The sequence below is a fragment of the Takifugu flavidus genome, chromosome 20 (genome assembly GCF_003711565.1).
Source record: "Takifugu flavidus isolate HTHZ2018 chromosome 20, ASM371156v2, whole genome shotgun sequence".
NCBI classification, from domain to species: Eukaryota; Metazoa; Chordata; class Actinopteri; order Tetraodontiformes; family Tetraodontidae; genus Takifugu; species Takifugu flavidus.
This window is the reverse complement of record NC_079539.1, coordinates 2,066,660-2,082,495: the sequence shown is the minus strand read 5'-3', so window position 1 is coordinate 2,082,495 and position 15,836 is coordinate 2,066,660. Positions and strand designations below refer to the sequence as shown.

General features: G+C 47.4%; 3 protein-coding genes across 4 annotated transcripts; all 3 read left to right on the top strand.

Annotated features, from left to right (window-relative positions):
* The first annotated feature begins 158 nt into the window (after positions 1-158).
* On the top strand, positions 159-2,240 carry LOC130516801 (caspase-7-like). The gene is made up of 4 exons (XM_057018071.1): positions 159-423; positions 1,009-1,172; positions 1,274-1,403; positions 1,740-2,240. The coding sequence occupies exons 1-4, from the start codon at positions 207-209 to the stop codon at positions 2,054-2,056; spliced, it is 828 nt and encodes a 275-aa protein (XP_056874051.1). The 5' UTR covers positions 159-206; the 3' UTR covers positions 2,057-2,240.
* A 2,708-nt stretch (positions 2,241-4,948) lies between these two features.
* dusp11 (dual specificity phosphatase 11 (RNA/RNP complex 1-interacting)) lies at positions 4,949-7,394 on the top strand. Its single transcript, XM_057018072.1, has 10 exons — positions 4,949-4,984; positions 5,198-5,251; positions 5,631-5,706; positions 5,790-5,921; positions 6,002-6,125; positions 6,220-6,280; positions 6,358-6,404; positions 6,483-6,558; positions 6,690-6,761; positions 6,895-7,394. Exons 1-10 carry the CDS (start codon positions 4,974-4,976, stop codon positions 7,202-7,204), a joined length of 963 nt encoding a protein of 320 aa, XP_056874052.1. The 5' UTR covers positions 4,949-4,973; the 3' UTR covers positions 7,205-7,394.
* A 153-nt stretch (positions 7,395-7,547) lies between these two features.
* LOC130516799 (V-type proton ATPase subunit B, brain isoform-like) lies at positions 7,548-12,284 on the top strand. 2 transcript variants are annotated; one of them, XM_057018069.1, is made up of 14 exons: positions 7,552-7,777; positions 7,897-7,952; positions 8,030-8,128; positions 8,444-8,537; positions 8,608-8,685; positions 8,841-8,980; positions 9,057-9,158; positions 9,626-9,723; positions 9,801-9,924; positions 10,010-10,160; positions 10,231-10,313; positions 10,676-10,780; positions 10,856-10,985; positions 11,390-12,284. In XM_057018069.1, exons 1-14 carry the CDS (start codon positions 7,561-7,563, stop codon positions 11,524-11,526), a joined length of 1,614 nt encoding a protein of 537 aa, XP_056874049.1. In that variant the 5' UTR covers positions 7,552-7,560; the 3' UTR covers positions 11,527-12,284. The 2 variants fall into 2 exon arrangements, with proteins under 2 accessions (XP_056874050.1, XP_056874049.1); XM_057018070.1 differs by lacking the exons at positions 10,676-10,780; positions 10,856-10,985; positions 11,390-12,284 and adding an exon at positions 10,556-10,639 and having other exon boundaries at positions 7,548-7,777.
* The last annotated feature ends 3,552 nt before the right edge of the window (positions 12,285-15,836 follow it).

Sequence of the window (15,836 nt, the reverse complement as noted above, 5' to 3'; positions counted from 1 at the left end):
ACTGGGGCCTGATGAGCAAGGCAGCTTTACCAGCACTGTTATGCAATTCTGTGCGATACACGCAAGCACGCTCCCTCCCCAGGACACAGGAAATACCTTATAGGTACACAGGTGTGGCAGAGGAAGGTGTGATTAATGTAGGAGGCTGTTTGAAAAGGCTTGTGGCCATTCTGCCGGGAAGGTGCGGAGGAACACAGAAAGAGAAAATGCTGCAGCTGAGAACACTGTTGGATCGTGGCAGGGAGGGTAAAAGGGCCGTGATTGTGTCTGTAGAGCAGTATTATCCCGGGGTGGGTCTTCAGAGGAGGCTCGGCGCCACGAAGGATGCCAGGAAGCTCCACAGCACGCTCTTCAAAATGGGGTTCAAGGTGGAACTGCACCTGGACCTGAGCAGTGACGACATCTACGAGCTGTTTCACGACGGTAGGCAACGGGAATCCATCCCAGAGAGCAACATTTGTTGGGATGGTCTGATCCCAGGAGCTGGATTAACCCTTGTTTATATTGCTTAATAAATATTTGTATAATGTGCATGCATATCGCTGCAGCCTGGGCAGGACAGAACTTAGTGACATTAGATTAACTGTAAATAATGTTGTCAGTGGAGCTTATTATCAAAAAAACCTTTTCAAGCCTTCATGACCTGAGGACTAAAACCTCATTTTTAAAAAATCCCTTTTCATTTCCTTAAATCTACCCAAAAAAAAGGTTCTTAAATCTTCCTCACACAGGCTGAAGACATGAAGGTTAACCCTGACATGACCGGTGCTACTGAGCCTGGAATCATTCATCTACTGCTGTGTGTGGAATCAAATTTGTCATTTGCTGACATTGAAAGTGTGCTTATTAAACTATAAGTTGATCTTTAATCATTTACATCCTCATTGGAAGAAACACGGATCCCTCGTATCTTATCACTGATACAGTAGATTAGAGTGGAGTCCAGTCTGGATTATGATGTAATGGTTGATAAAGACCTGTGTGTGTGTGTGTGTGTGTGTGTTGCAGAGAGTCGTCGCCCCGTGGATGACTGCTTTCTGGCTGTCCTGTCGTCTCACGGGGAGGAGGGCTGCGTGTTCGGATCCGACGGTAAACCCGTCCAGCTGTCCCGCATCTTTGCCCTCTTTGACAGTAAATGCATGGAGAAGAAGACCAAAATGTTCCTCATTCAGGTCAGAAAAGCAACAAGCTTCATGCCGAATGAACAACTAGATCAGTGAAGCATTGACCCCCCCGTGGGTGAGACTGAAGATGCTGTTGCTGGTGTCTGCAGGCCTGCCGAGGAGGCGCTCTGGACGACGGCGTGGAGGTGGATTCAGCCACCGACGCCAGCACGGCGAGCATCTTTCAGCAGTACCTGTCAGTTCCCATGGATACAGTTGTGATGTATGCCACAGCACCAGGTGAGCCGAACAGCCCCAGTGACGGCCCAGTTTGGTACTGGGATGAACACGGTCGCCTGTGTCACGTTTCCTCATTGAAGGTGGAAAATTACCGTCAGCACCGAGCTAGTGATTATTACTGTAAGCCTGTATTTATCATGTCATGTTCGTGCAATCCTCCCTCGGAGGCAGCTAGACAGAGTGAGGTGTGTTGATGTGTCACATCTCTACCTGACAAACAGGTTATAAAACGTCTCAATAAATCGGATCTTTTATCGAAAAGATCCATCAGAAAAAAATACATCTGAAAATAAAAAGGTCTGAAAATACTAAACATCCACCTTTGACTCTCCTCAGGTTATGCTGCGTTCAATAACCCTATGGGGTCGCCCTTCTTGGGGGAATTCTGTGATTTATTACTGGAGGACGGTCAGCGGGACCTGGAGCTGACCCGCCTCATGACCCGAGTGTCCTACAGACTGGCCTACAACTTCCAGGCCAAAGGAAAAGTCCTGGGCGGGAAGAAACAAATGCCGTGTTTGCTGACGCGAATGACCCGAGAGGCGTTCCCCTTCGCCCAGCCCGGGAAAGCCGGCGTGGCCCCTGGGCTCTCGGCCACATCTCTGGTCCACGACGCCGCCAATATGAGAGCACGGGCACCGTCAATCAGTTGACGCTCCCGCCTGCATCCTGAGCCCGTGAAAACATGAAATCTTCTGTTGTAAACGTGAACTTATTTGAGTTATTGTGCAAAGTGTATAGAATTTAATGGCAATGGATTCGCTGTATCGCTACATATGAATTAAACTCATATTTCTTCTACTACAAGTGAGTGAAAATAAAGTAATTTCCATAAAATCCCTCGCAAAACATTATTTCTGATACTATTTATATTAATATTATTATAAACAACTATGTTAATGCAGTAGAACCCTAGTGGGGGCACGGTGGTGTGGTGGTGAGCACTGTTGCCTCACAGCAAGAAGGCCCTGGGTTCGATCCCCGGTTGGGACTGATTGGGGACTTTCTGTGTGGAGTTTGCATGTTCTCCCTGTGCCTGCGTGGGTTCTCTCCGGGTACTCCGGCTTCCTCCCACAGTCCAAAGACATGCATGATTGGGGATTAGGCTAATTGGAAACTCTAAATTGCCCGTAGGTGTGAGTGTGAGAGAGAATGGTTGTGTGTCTATATGTGTTAGCCCTGCGATTGACTGGCGTCCAGTCCAGGCTGTACCCTGCCTCCGCCCATTGAGCTGGGATAGGCTCCAGTCCCCCCGCGACCCTCAGTGGAGGAACAAGCGGTAGAAAGTGAGTGAGTGAGAAGGTGGGGCCGTCCTTGAGAGCCCTGATCCAGACGGGTTTTCTGAACTACCAAGCCCGGTAGAAAACCCGACTGGATCACGGCCCCAAGGACTGGATGGTATAAAAATATCCAGATGTAACATAATAAGAAATTCAGGCGTGTGTTTAAAACCGAAAGTAGGTGTAGAGCTTCACCAGGACGCACCTTCGGCTGCCTTATCATGGTAGAAACCTGCTGACTGAGCACAACCACAGAATTATCATCAAATCAACCGAATATAAAGTTATAAACCTGCTTTATTAGAGCAGAATGAAAAGCAGGGTCAAAGATTTAACCAGCACGACCCGTGACTTGTTTGTGAAGTGCTGTTGGTGTCAGAAGGTCTTGAACCACCAAGAGAACGTACACGTGTCAAACGTGATGTGGCCGTTGTGAGGCGTTGATTTTAATGACGTGAACATGTGGCGACCTCGGCAGCTGTGGCCACTACTCAACCCCTCCACCCCCTCCTCCTCCAGTTTGAGCAGAACATCTCTGATCTCCTGACACTTCAGCGTGATGATGGTCTGCCTCTGACCACTCCATGTGATTTTGATCCTTTCAAAGTCTGTTTTTCCACTGGGGTGTCTCCTCTTCGCCACCACCTGACGCGTGAAGAGTTTCCTCCACGCTGTGGCTCAACGAGCCCCTCACGGTCTGGTCCAGGGCAGCGGGAGCTCTTGCTCTTTCCTCGTGCTGTCTGTTGTTTGTAACTGCTGATTGGCCACCGTTTTATTGTAACCACCTGCCATTTGGAAAGCTGCAATGTCATCTTTTGGGTTCCTGCTCTTCTTCGCTGGACGATCACAATCAGCGCGTTAACTCTGCATCTATGCAGGAGCCTTTCTGCGAGCTTAAGTTATTATCAACATTATCAACATCGGGTTCCAGCTCTTAATAATGTTGTTTTTTCTTGTTGTCTCCTTTGCACCGTGCTGCATTTTATAATATTTGAAGCTAGCGGGGTTGTTAAGGGTTAGAAGTGACTGCAAAAACCTCTTGAGCTGAATTATTAGCTGTCTTGGTGTCCTTAAACTTTTAAGTTTATGAAGCTTCGATGTGTATGGACTTAAACATCTGTGATGTGTATTCATATACACACAGGTGACACAGGTGTCGGGAAAACACATCACAACTCTCTGCTTGTCTTACTGGAGTGTTTCCAGTCAATGCTCTGGTAAATGAGCACTTACTGGTGGGAAAGAACTTCCAGAGTTACAGTAAGTTTTTTCCTCCCTCCTGCAAACAAGCCATGTTACCAGTCTGGTCACGCAGGTTGCAGTAAGAACAAGGATCAACAGAATCTTTCCACCCTGTGGCGTCGTCTCACAGTTTTGTCAACAACATGTCACATTTCTAGTGTGCTCATAAACATGATGGAGTCTTGTGATTCAAGAGAGCTGACGCCCCGTCTGTTGGGATTGGTTTCTCCGACAGCTTCTGAGCCGGGCAATAGTTAATGCAAGGAATTTGCACGCCATTAATGCCCGACACTGAAGAGAAACGGTCACCCTTTTTGAAAATTCTCACCTGATTTGTATTTTTGTGGTTTAATAATTAATAATTCCTTTCTGAATCATCTTAACACCAACTGGAGCCTCCATGATATTTTGCCTCTTACAACACATCAAACATTCTATTGGCTGAAGTCTCAGGACTGCAGATGGGCCAGATTGACTCTCTGTGAAGGAGAACATTGTAATATATTATTAGTTTTACATATATGGTCAAAAGTTGGCAGCAATTTACAATAATTATCTAAAAGTCATTACAGTATGTTCTCAAGACATAAAATATCCCGATATCATTTAGAAATGATCACAAATAAAGAAGTTCTTTGTATTTTTGAGGATTTTCTCAGTCTTTTACAGTCTTTAAGTCCCATCTTTACTTCAGAGTGTAAAGACACAACTAAATACAGGCATACTTTAGTTTGGTGTGTGTACAATAATCAATACTATCTAGGATCTACTTTTGTTTCTTGCAATTTACTGTGAAGACTGAACATGAACAAAACGCAACTTCTTTGTAATATTTCTATGGGGTCTTAAGGGTGGAAATAAGAGTGGAAAAACACGTATGGGATCCTTTTTGTAGCATAAATGCGAGGAAACGGACTTCACTGCATTTTAAAGTGGCCGATACGCGATCTCTGGTTCACATCCAGCTGTAACCGCTAGGTGGCAGAACAGAGCAAACGCCGAATCCCTACGTCATCAAAACGCGACTGGATCGTGCTGGAGCTCAAAAATGGAAGCTTGGTAATGTTGACACGTTAGCAAGGCGTAGTTTTAACTTATGTAGTTTTTTTTCTTCTTAATTTTGTCAAGTTATGTATTGTTCTTCGCACCTAGATAGTGTAGACGACGTGTTTAATGCACTAAATATACTTTTAAATATACACTATACTCGAAGACATGCAGTAACTACAGGTTGTAAAATTGTGTCGTTTGTGGAAAATATATTCTGTGAAGCAAAGGAGTAACGAAAATGGACCGAAACCGTAAGAAAGGAGGTATACCTGACAGGTAAGACCCTTAAATAGATATTATGGAGCTGCTACAATCTGCAGTGCTGTGAATTGCATCTGCAAAAGGATGAGCGATGTAATTGTTCCGAGTTGTGGCTCTTGAATGAGGCTTGTACGTGTTTTTGTTTTTGTTTACGTTCTTCAATGACTCTTTCCCGGTGTTGTCCTGCATGTTTGTTCACTGAGTGTTTCCAAGCGGCTGGCCTGTGTAACAGTCTTTGTGGACCTGTTCACATCTGTTTAACCTAAATTCCTTTGCTTGCTAATACAAGAGTCATTTCAACGTTGACAAATCTACCAATTTAAATGAAGCTGCTGCTTGACTGGTTTAAAGACTGTATGTTATTTGAACATGCTGTTGTTTTGTTTTCTGCTAGGTGGTTGGATTACAAGGCGGTTGGGAAAAGACTTTTTGGGACAAGATTCATTGCGTTCAAAGTTCCTCTAAAACAGGTCAGAATAATCCCACCTTCCCTCTTTTTGAAATCCTCCGTTTGAGCATCACTTTGCCTAAATGGCGGCGCATGCTTGTTCAGGCGTTGAACGATCAGCTGCCCTGTTCAGACGTCTTTGGTCCCTGGGAGCTGCTGGACAGTGTAAGGAGAGACCGGCATGAGCTTGGTTTGATCATCGATCTGACCTACACCACACGCTACTACAGCCTGCAGGTAATCAGCCATGCCAAGAGTCTCATGAACCAGTTTTGAGGTGCTGTTAAAGGATGTCAAGCTGCTCTCTGTTTCTTCAGGACTTGCCCGAGTCGCTGATGTTTGTCAAGATATTCACTGCCGGTCATGAAGTTCCCAGTGATGAAACCATCCTGAGCTTCAAGCGTGCCGTACAGAGATTTCTACGAGACAATGCCGACAATGGTCCGTGCGAATCAGTGTGGGGGGAAGGTTTTAGCTGTTGTGGGTGGTCTACACATGCAGCACCCTTATCTCTGCCCCTGTTTTTCCCCTTCAGACAGGCTGATCGGAGTCCACTGCACCCACGGCCTGAACCGCACCGGCTATCTGATCTGCAGGTGTGCACGCTCCCGGTTTGACCCGTCCTCAACTGAGCGTGTGGCCTGTATCTAACAGCCGTGTGTCTGACCCGCAGGTATCTGATCGATGTGGACGGGATGGAGCCCAGAGAAGCTGTGAAGCGTGAGTTCAAAGGTCACCGCCATCTCTCGAATCTGACGGGCTTTTCTCCAAATCGAGACAAATGTTACCTGTTTTCAGTGTTTAATTCGGCGCGAGGGCACAATATCGAGAGGAAGAACTACCTGGACGATCTTCACCGTGGACGACGGAGGAGGTGATGCACCAAGAGCATCCTAATTTCTTCTTATTTGTTTTTGGGAATGAGCATAATTGTTCTACACCGAAGTCTTCTGTGGAAAAGGTCTGGGTACAGACAGTGTAACGCTTCTCTACCGTTGTTAACAGCAATGATGGGATGGAGGAGTGTGACCAGGAGCCAGCGAGAGGTCGTGCTGTACCTCCGGAGCGCGAGTACAGGTAGAAATGATGTCCCCCGGGTCATCAGGGCCCCCATGCAGACGCTGCTCTTAACAAAGCAGAATCTGATTCACTGTATGTAAACATGTAAAATCTCTGCGAAGGGGGGTGACACAGTCCGTATTCCTTTCAGACCTTTGCCCCCCAGAGAGACGCACCAGAGCGCCACCCACCCACAGAACTTCCTTCTTCGCACCCCGTTACTACCGAGACCAACGTTCTCTGAGGCCGTCAGAGCCCCCCTGCACGACCCGTACCGATACAGGCCCCCGCGTCCCGAGGGACATTGGAGGAGACCCCCTAACCCTGCGTCCAGCTGGTCCAGACATCCCCCGATGTGGGGTCAGCCCCGCCAGCAGCAGCAGGACAGAAGAAGAGGCCCCCCCCCTCGTCATCAGCTGCCCCGCTACACTGCAGACTGGAACGACCCAACACAGTATTAGAAACAGACTGTTTGATGGCTGACGTGCTTGGATTCATCCTCAGTTTTAACACGTTTTTGAATAAGAAAGCCAAGCGCACTTTTATCATTTCCACCAGAGCTGCTCTGTCTTTGTGTCAGGCAGCTGCAGCATTTTAAGCGACCGAGTGTGAAGGTCCATTCAAATAAACGCTTTTTTCAGCATTAAAAAACATGATTTATCTCGTTTTTCATCTGGAATATTGTCCGCTTCACACTAAACTGTACACTTTGCAGCCCCTTTTGACCAGCAGTTGATCCTGATCAGAAATACATCCGTTCCCTCACGTCAGAGGAAAATAAAACTCGGTGGTGCTCCCTCGCTGGTCGTCAGTGCGCATGCGCAGCTGCTGTCACGACGCGGACGCTGCTGCGGCTGCTGCGGATGCAAACATGGCGATGAAGGCTCTCAGAGGAATGGTGAACGGCGCCATGAGCGAGCTCTCCTCGGCGGTCAGCGGCGCCAGACCGACGGCCGCCGCCCCGGCCTCCACCGCCGCCTCCCGGGAGCACGCTTTGGCCGTGAAGCGGGACTACATCTCCCAGCCCCGCCTGAGTGAGTCCCGAGCAATCACGCTCAGGAGTCGTGCATGTGGCTGTTCTGTGATCGCGTTTGAAACTGATGCATGCACGACGATGAACACAGTCCCACTGTGATGTTCTCTGCACCTCCAGCCTATAAAACCGTCTCTGGAGTCAACGGGCCTCTGGTTATTCTGGATCAGGTGAAGGTGAGAGGGGTGCCCTCAACAGGTGGATGTGGTTTGTCCTCTCAGCATCTCCATGCGCTGATGTTTTGCTCCTGCAGTTCCCGAGGTACGCAGAGATCGTCCATCTCACGCTGCCGGATGGCACCAAGAGGAGCGGACAGGTGCTGGAGGTGACCGGCTCCAAGGCCGTGGTGCAGGTACTCCCAGCTCCAAGTCTGGACTTCATGTTCTCCAGAGGACAAAATGATATCTCTCATCCACAGAAAAAAAAGATTGTAGATGATAAATCAATGGAGTCCGTGTTGATAAGAAGTTGGTTACATTTAGACCGAATATCACCTGAATGACGTTTAAAGCTAAAAAAAAAAAATCAAAGCTTTGGAATCATGCGCCTGGAGGCTGACTGGTGTTTAATTTATTTATTCACACTCTGGGGGGGAAAAGAAGAAAATTTGAGCCACATCAACAAGTCCCGTCGCTCGTCTCTCTGTTCTCAACTCTGCCCCCTGCAGGTGTTCGAAGGTACTTCAGGTATCGATGCCAAGAAGACCAGCTGTGAATTCACGGGGGACATTTTACGGACGCCTGTGTCTGAGGACATGTTGGGTATGACGCAACTAATCCAGAACTGCACCCAGATGGGATGACAACAATATGGGTGTGTATGTGTGTGCAGGTCGTGTGTTTAATGGGTCTGGAAAACCCATCGACAGAGGACCAGCTGTCCTTGCTGAGGACTTTTTGGACATCATGGGTGAGTTTCTGTTGTTCTTTCTGTTGGCATAAAAGCTCCTGGCTCACAGCTGTTACCAGAACAAACATAGACTCTCAATCTGGAGCAGGGCGGAAGAACATAACCCTCCATAACCCTCATTTGTCGGGCTCTAATCATTTATTTTCCTGTGGCAGGTCAGCCGATCAACCCTCAGTGTCGCATCTACCCAGAGGAGATGATCCAGACGGGAATATCGGCCATCGATGGGATGAACAGCATCGCCAGAGGCCAGAAAATACCCATTTTCTCCGCCGCAGGCCTCCCACACAATGAGGTTGGCTTTTGTGTAAAGAAAAAGCTGAATGAATGATTCACATCAACTCTATTAAGATACGATACCGTTTCACCAGATTGCAGCTCAGATTTGTCGGCAGGCCGGTTTGGTGAAGAAATCCAAGGACGTGATGGACTACAGCGATGACAACTTTGCCATCGTGTTTGCAGCTATGGGGGTGAGAAGCGTGCATTCCTCAAAAACTAATGTATCCTGGGAAAACTTTAGGCATTTATGCAGATATCAGTCCTAGGAAACACATCATAAAAGGTCAGTTTAATATTAAGAATATGGTAACCTATTTTGTGCAGAAGGGTATAGATGAATAATTTTATCATCCTTGTTTTCAACATGTGTGTTTATATATATTTTATCTGAGACTGCTTAAAGTGACTGTTTTATTCTCATGTTTTTATTGTTAAAATAATGACAAATTAGCTATGTTTTTATGTATACGGTATATGTATTATTTAAGGACTTGTAACCTAAAATAACCAATTTTTCACTCTTTATCGTAGCTTTTAGTGCCCTCGTGTGGTAACATTAAGCAATTACACCTTGATGCGACGAGTGATTGAGTCAAAATACCAGTGCTCAGAGGCTCCATTAAACTGAAAATCCATTGTTTTTTTCTCCCTCTACCAGGTCAATATGGAGACAGCCAGGTTCTTTAAATCTGACTTTGAAGAAAACGGTTCCATGGACAACGTCTGTTTATTCCTCAATCTGGCCAATGACCCCACGTATGTCATACGGGATCGTCCCCCCCTCTATTTGACTACGGGTTGAAAAAATGGCTTTCATTCTCTTGTGTTGGCAGCATCGAGCGAATCATCACGCCTCGTTTAGCCCTGACCTCTGCAGAGTACCTGGCTTATCAGTGCGAGAAGCACGTCCTCGTCATCCTCACTGATATGAGCTCCTACGCGGAGGCGCTCCGGGAGGTCAGCCACCTCGGTGCATTTATTCCCACTGAAAAAGAAGCTCTACGCTGTGTATTTACCTCCTCCGGTGGTGCTCATACGCCAGGTGTCAGCAGCCAGAGAGGAGGTCCCGGGCCGGCGGGGTTTCCCGGGTTACATGTACACAGATTTGGCCACCATCTACGAGAGAGCCGGCAGAGTGGAGGGGCGTAACGGCTCCATCACGCAGATCCCCATCCTCACCATGCCCAATGACGGTACGCACAAACCCGGCCGGGCTGCGGCGGTGCCGCCAACTGCCTCCTGACGTGTCCCCGTGTCTTTCAGACATCACCCATCCCATCCCCGACCTGACGGGTTACATCACAGAGGGACAGATCTACGTGGACAGACAGCTGCACAACAGACAGGTAATGTGAGCCGTAACATGGACCTCTGGGGATTCTGAAGCTTATCTCATGGGAAAACACACACGAGGTGGCCCCGGTCAGCAGGATCCAGCAGCATATGGCTGACTGTAGATAGCAGGTTAAGTTTCTGACTGTCTTTTCATGCACGGTGCTGCAAAACACAAGCAAAAACCCAAAAACCCGACTGTCAGAAGCTTCTGTTTGAGATGAGAGCCCCACCTAATTAATTTCCCCCGCCGCAGGATGGGATTTTGGCCAGCAGGCTCTCGCCTCTGCAGTTTGTAGGGGAGGAAAGAATAAATGGGGTTTAGATTTCGAGGCTGCTTGCTGAGCATTAATCCTCCGGTGTCGCTGTGGTTCAGATTTACCCCCCCATCAACGTGCTGCCGTCCCTCTCTCGACTGATGAAATCTGCCATCGGGGAGGGGATGACGCGCAGAGACCACTCTGACGTTTCCAACCAACTTGTGAGTTCACACGCAAATGTGTCTCGGCGTGACGCGGACGCTGGCTTTAACGGCCCCCCCTGAACGTGTGTGCAGTATGCGTGTTACGCTATAGGGAAGGACGTCCAGGCCATGAAGGCGGTGGTGGGCGAGGAAGCGCTGACGGCCGACGACCTGCTCTACCTGGAGTTCTTGACCAAGTTTGAGAAAAACTTCATCTCCCAAGGTGCAGTGTGGCACAGAAGGTCACTTGAATGCTCACTGAATCAATCCCTGATCATTAGCAGCCTGGTCATTTTTGTAAAGACAAGACAAGGTTCACAGGCTGTAAATAGAAATAGAATGTCTTAGCCTCATTATGAACCAAAGACTGGTGGCAAAACACATGATATCTTCATTTATTCTATTACAATAGCAGCAGCCACTGCAGTGTTAGACTTCACATTTCTTGATATTTGCGTCTAAAACAGAGCGCGGGTCTTAAATAGTTGCATTACCCACTCTCGCCGCCAGATGTCGCTTCCGTCCATTTCTTTCGCTTTTATTTCGCTCAGATTAAATGTATAAATAGAGTTTTGACATCTGTAACGCAGCTGGAGTGCTGATATCTGGTGTGTTTTGTGTGGCCAGGTGCCTACGAGAACAGGAGCGTGTTCGACACGCTGGACATTGGATGGCAGCTCATGAGGATCTTCCCCAAAGAGATGCTGAAGCGGATCCCTCAGAGCACCTTAGCCGAGTTTTATCCCCGAGAGGCCAAACATTAAACCGCCTCGCTCGTGTCCCTCTGAGTGGCGTCCATCAGTTTCAGTGACCTCTCCCTCCCTGCCTCCGTAGAGTGAAGTGCCGCACAGTCAAATGCGCCGCTGTCACCGTCCTGACGCTCATCCTTCATGTGGCGTCGACCTCGACCTCACGCGCAGATGTTTAAGTGTGAAGGTGAGGAGGAAGAAGAGAATGGTGGCATTATTTTAATGCGAAAAGATTCAAACTGGTAGATCGAACAGTCAGAGATCTCAGGAACTCTCTGTTCTCAACCCCAGAATGATTAATTGGATCTGTCACAGCAGAAAGGTCCCGCTGAAGGTCTCACTTGGGTGAACTTTAAGTCAGATTCTGCTCATCCCAGTGTTTCTTTCTGCTGGTCGGGTTCCATCCTTGTAACCCCCCCCCCCCCCCCCCACGACACATTGGCACGCCCTGTGTTCTGACTCCTGCAGAAGGTTAAATTCGCACTTGAAGAGCGATGGAATTCTAAGAGCGAGCGTTTGAAGAGATCTCATGTTTCACCCATGTCCTGTTGTTCCTTCTAATGGTTGATGTTGCTGTGGAGTGTAATTCTTCCGTCTCAGTGCTAAAATCTTTGCATGATGATTGTATTTCAAAAATTGAATCTGTGGGTTCTTATTTTACATGTCTGTGTGCACGATGACTGGATATTTTACGTCAGTTGCATGCGTTAACGTTGAATGTCTCCTGTTGGTGCCTTCAGTATTAAATGAAATAAAAAATAGTTGTCTCATCAGTTCATATGGCATCCTTTATAAGGTCGTGCGCACGTTTTTTTAACATAGGATTCAACTGTTATTGTGTTTCCCCTAATATATCGACGCTTTGCACAACGACGGGACTCTGGTGTTGCAGTTCTGATTGTGGCCGCTGGGCGGTGCTAACATCCCGCGGTTGATCCATTAATGACAGTCTCAAATTCTGTGAAAGATGGAGAAATATTCCTCCCACATTCAATTGAGATGACTCACGTTTTGTATTTTGTTTTTTTTACACCACCATGTCACGCATGACAGTTCGGTTAAAGATGAGAGTGAAAGTCTCACTCGCTGTTTTCCCCTCAGAAGCTTTATGATGCACCGAAAATACAAAGCAGCTAAATCCAAAGAGTTGGTCCAAACTTCCTGCGCATGGACCACAAACACACTGAGCTAAAGCTGCAGCCGGGCCCCCTGAAGGCATTTTAAGGTCTCTGAGAACATTATTAAGAAGCGCTTTAGTTCCAGGACAGGACGGTTAAAAAGAGAGAGACGTGAAACCCAGCTTGTGCTTCTTTAGAGGGGGTATTAACCCAGAACACTGTTTTCGTGTATTTTGCAATCAACGCATGCTTCATTAAATGTAATTTAGTTGCGCCTCTGCGAGACGTCGTCTGGGTTCCAGGATCAGAGTCGATCACTGTCGAAGCTCCGCTTCAGCGCCATCTAATTCTGTCAGAAAGGCTTTTACGACATGCTCCCCGTCTTCAGCTAGAATAACAGCTGTCAAAGGCAGCAGAAACTTGAAGACGTCTCTTTGTCTGCTCGCTCTGCTTTACCTGTCTCTCCTCCTGTCTCTTTGCGGGAGTCAAGTGTCACTTCAGGCGCAGTGGGAGCGCGCATGTAAATTTAGTTTCACAGCCGCGGAGCTCACAGATGTGGCAGACTGCGTTTTTAAGAAGGTGAGCCCCCCCCCCCCTTCATCCCGGAGTGAGCAGATTTTATCCACACTCAGAAATGTGCTTATCCTTAGACTAAAAAGGCGCGGGCGCTGCCATAAGATCTATGAGCTGGTTTGATTTAACAATCTCCGAGGGGCCGTGGAGGGGTCACGGAGAGTATCACTGTTGGTGAGCAGCTGCACTTTCAAAACCAACAAGAACTCAAAATACTCAAATTATGTACTCGATCCTCAGATCAGTACAGAAAAGTAGTTGATATAGTTCCAGTCGCCGTTCCAGTTTAAGCTTGAATGTGTCCCGGTCACCTAAATCCGAGCTGTCCTGTTGGACACTGGATCCGGATCTCTGGGAAGACCTGTGGAGGAAAGGTCAGAGAAGTGAGGAGACAGGAGAGCATAAGAAGCACGCGCTGTCCTCTCCCTCGTCCTCCTGTCTCCAGCTCTCCTTGACATGAATGTGAGTGGACGAGTGTAAGGAGGTGATGTTGATGGCGAGTGGCAGGGACGTGGCGCCTCGGCCTCCCTGCACGGCTCTGACTGCTCACAGTGACTGATACTCGCTATCGCTGTGTGTATCTGCAGCCAGATAGTCAGCATAATATATGTGCTGCTCCTGAAGTTCCACAGACCTTCAGGTAACTTTGCAAACCAGTTTGCAGTCGGGGAGTCTTGGCTGTGCTTGACAGCCACTTTCTGAGGAGCTGCTGCTGTACCGCTTTAGCAGCTAGTGCTAGCTGGACCTGGTTGCTTCCCCCACACCTGGACTTTCTTGGCTGTTTAAGCTCACTCCTCATTGGTGGATTGCTGAGGTGGAAAAGGTCAAAGGCTGAGCTCCAGCCAACCACCAGGTGGTGCAACAGTCGCGGTTTGCAACTTTTTAAAAGAAAAACTTTCCCCAATGTCTTAAAATGTACAGAATCATTACGTGCTAGATGTGCAGATACACAATGAGCAGGAGAGCATAATGATGCCAATGATGGTTGGTTCAAACACACCAGTAAAGTGAGCTGTAACAGTTGGGGGTAAAACACTTTCATTTAATATTTAACGAGTTTCAGCTACCTGAAGGGAAATTTAAGTGAAGAAACTTGACTTGGCAGGTTTTATCATCAGCTAGTCAGAAGAAATGCATTGATTTTGTGGGTGAGACAGAGGTTGACCGCTATCGGCTACACACCAAGACAATGATACTGCTCAGCTGTGTGTTTCTGACAGCAGATCACAGGGATGTTAGATGAAGAGCTGCGGGCGATGGGCTACACAGCTTCAGCTGCTCAGCCAAGAAGCCATCTTTATTTTATTATTATTGTCGATGCGCCCTGCAGTTGTGCGAGGGGAGCTTGATAAAATCAGATGGCGAGGGGAGGAAAACTCCATAACGCGCAACAGCCGCCTTCTGTCACCGTATTATTGACGATTAGCTGTTGACGACTGTAGCTGCAGGTGTCGCCGAGTCAGCCGAGACTGAAACCTGAAGGATGGAATCTTTGAGGTGAAGATAAAAGAAAAACAGAAAAAACCAAAGACAAACCACAAACAAAGTTGGAGTTTAATCTTACTGAACGACCTGCATTGGCTCGCTATGTATGGAGTCCCTCCTTTTCCTCTAAAACCTGCATTATTCATTATATTTTTAAATGTATAAAGTAAAGAGTCCGGGAGATAAATGTAATTTTCATTGGAGCGTTCATGTGTTCTCCACAAAACAGTCTAGGACGATTTTAATTAGACCCCAAACTGGGACTATCTCATCCATTTTATACTTCACTATCACTCTTAATTATCTGTAGCATTATCATTTCAATAGAGCCTTGTGCACGCCTGAGTGTGTGTGTGTGTGTGTGTGTGTGTGTGTGTTTGTGTGTGCGTGCGTGCGTGCATTGATAAACAGCGTAAAGGGTAGCGCAACACGCTTCCTGAACCGGACGGGAATTATTCATAAGCTGTCACATCCGATTCTGTAACACACAACACACAAATAATTGAAATAATGATGTTAAAATACCCGTGCGCGCACACACACACACACACACACACACGCAGGCACACACACAGACACACACACCCACATCGTACGACAGTTATGTAAAGAACTGTAAGATGCTGATGACCTTCTGTGGTTTATATCAAGAACATCATGGCTACATGTTCCTTTTAGCATTTCAGTTTAGAGCTCTTACAAGATGTTGGTGTCAGTGAATGCATCACGTACGTGAGGCTGATGGGAAATAAGACATTCTATAATTCATTCTTCATATACTTGTAACGGCATATACAACTTAGCCAACAGCAGGGTAGCTGTTAGCATCACAGCATTTTTTCAGATCGTTGCCCCCCCCCGCAGGGACCTCCATGAATCATCGGCTCTCTGCAGCGTTGTTAGCATGATAATAAAAAGAAAGAGGGCATTCCGGTTCACCTCAGAGCAGTTGCGCACGTCATGCTGTGACAGTTAGGACATAGGAAAAGAGAATGCAATAAGGGTTTCAGAATTGCTTAAATTGCCTCGTCGTTAAATAAATAGTTGATCCATTGCTACTTCCTCTTTGAAAAACAGAGGCTGCAGTCTAGAGACAAGCTGGTCCGCTGGAACGGTCCCAGCCAGACGTGTCTCCGTTCACCCTGATTA

Bases quoted from the DNA above. Each gene is read 5' to 3' on its own strand.
- LOC130516801 (XM_057018071.1), top strand. From the start codon at position 207: ATGCTGCAGCTGAGAACACTGTTGGATCGTGGCAGGGAGGGTAAAAGG. The intron at 424-1,008 runs GTAGGCAACGGG...TGTGTGTTGCAG, and splicing joins CTACGAGCTGTTTCACGACG to AGAGTCGTCGCCCCGTGGAT. The intron at 1,404-1,739 runs GTGAGCCGAACA...GACTCTCCTCAG, and splicing joins GATGTATGCCACAGCACCAG to GTTATGCTGCGTTCAATAAC.
- LOC130516799 (XM_057018069.1), top strand. From the start codon at position 7,561: ATGCGCAGCTGCTGTCACGACGCGGACGCTGCTGCGGCTGCTGCGGAT. The intron at 7,778-7,896 runs GTGAGTCCCGAG...CTGCACCTCCAG, and splicing joins CATCTCCCAGCCCCGCCTGA to CCTATAAAACCGTCTCTGGA. The intron at 8,981-9,056 runs GTTGGCTTTTGT...CCGTTTCACCAG, and splicing joins CAGGCCTCCCACACAATGAG to ATTGCAGCTCAGATTTGTCG.
- dusp11 (XM_057018072.1), top strand. The intron at 5,707-5,789 runs GTCAGAATAATC...ATGCTTGTTCAG, and splicing joins TCAAAGTTCCTCTAAAACAG to GCGTTGAACGATCAGCTGCC. The intron at 6,126-6,219 runs GTCCGTGCGAAT...TTTCCCCTTCAG, and splicing joins ACGAGACAATGCCGACAATG to ACAGGCTGATCGGAGTCCAC.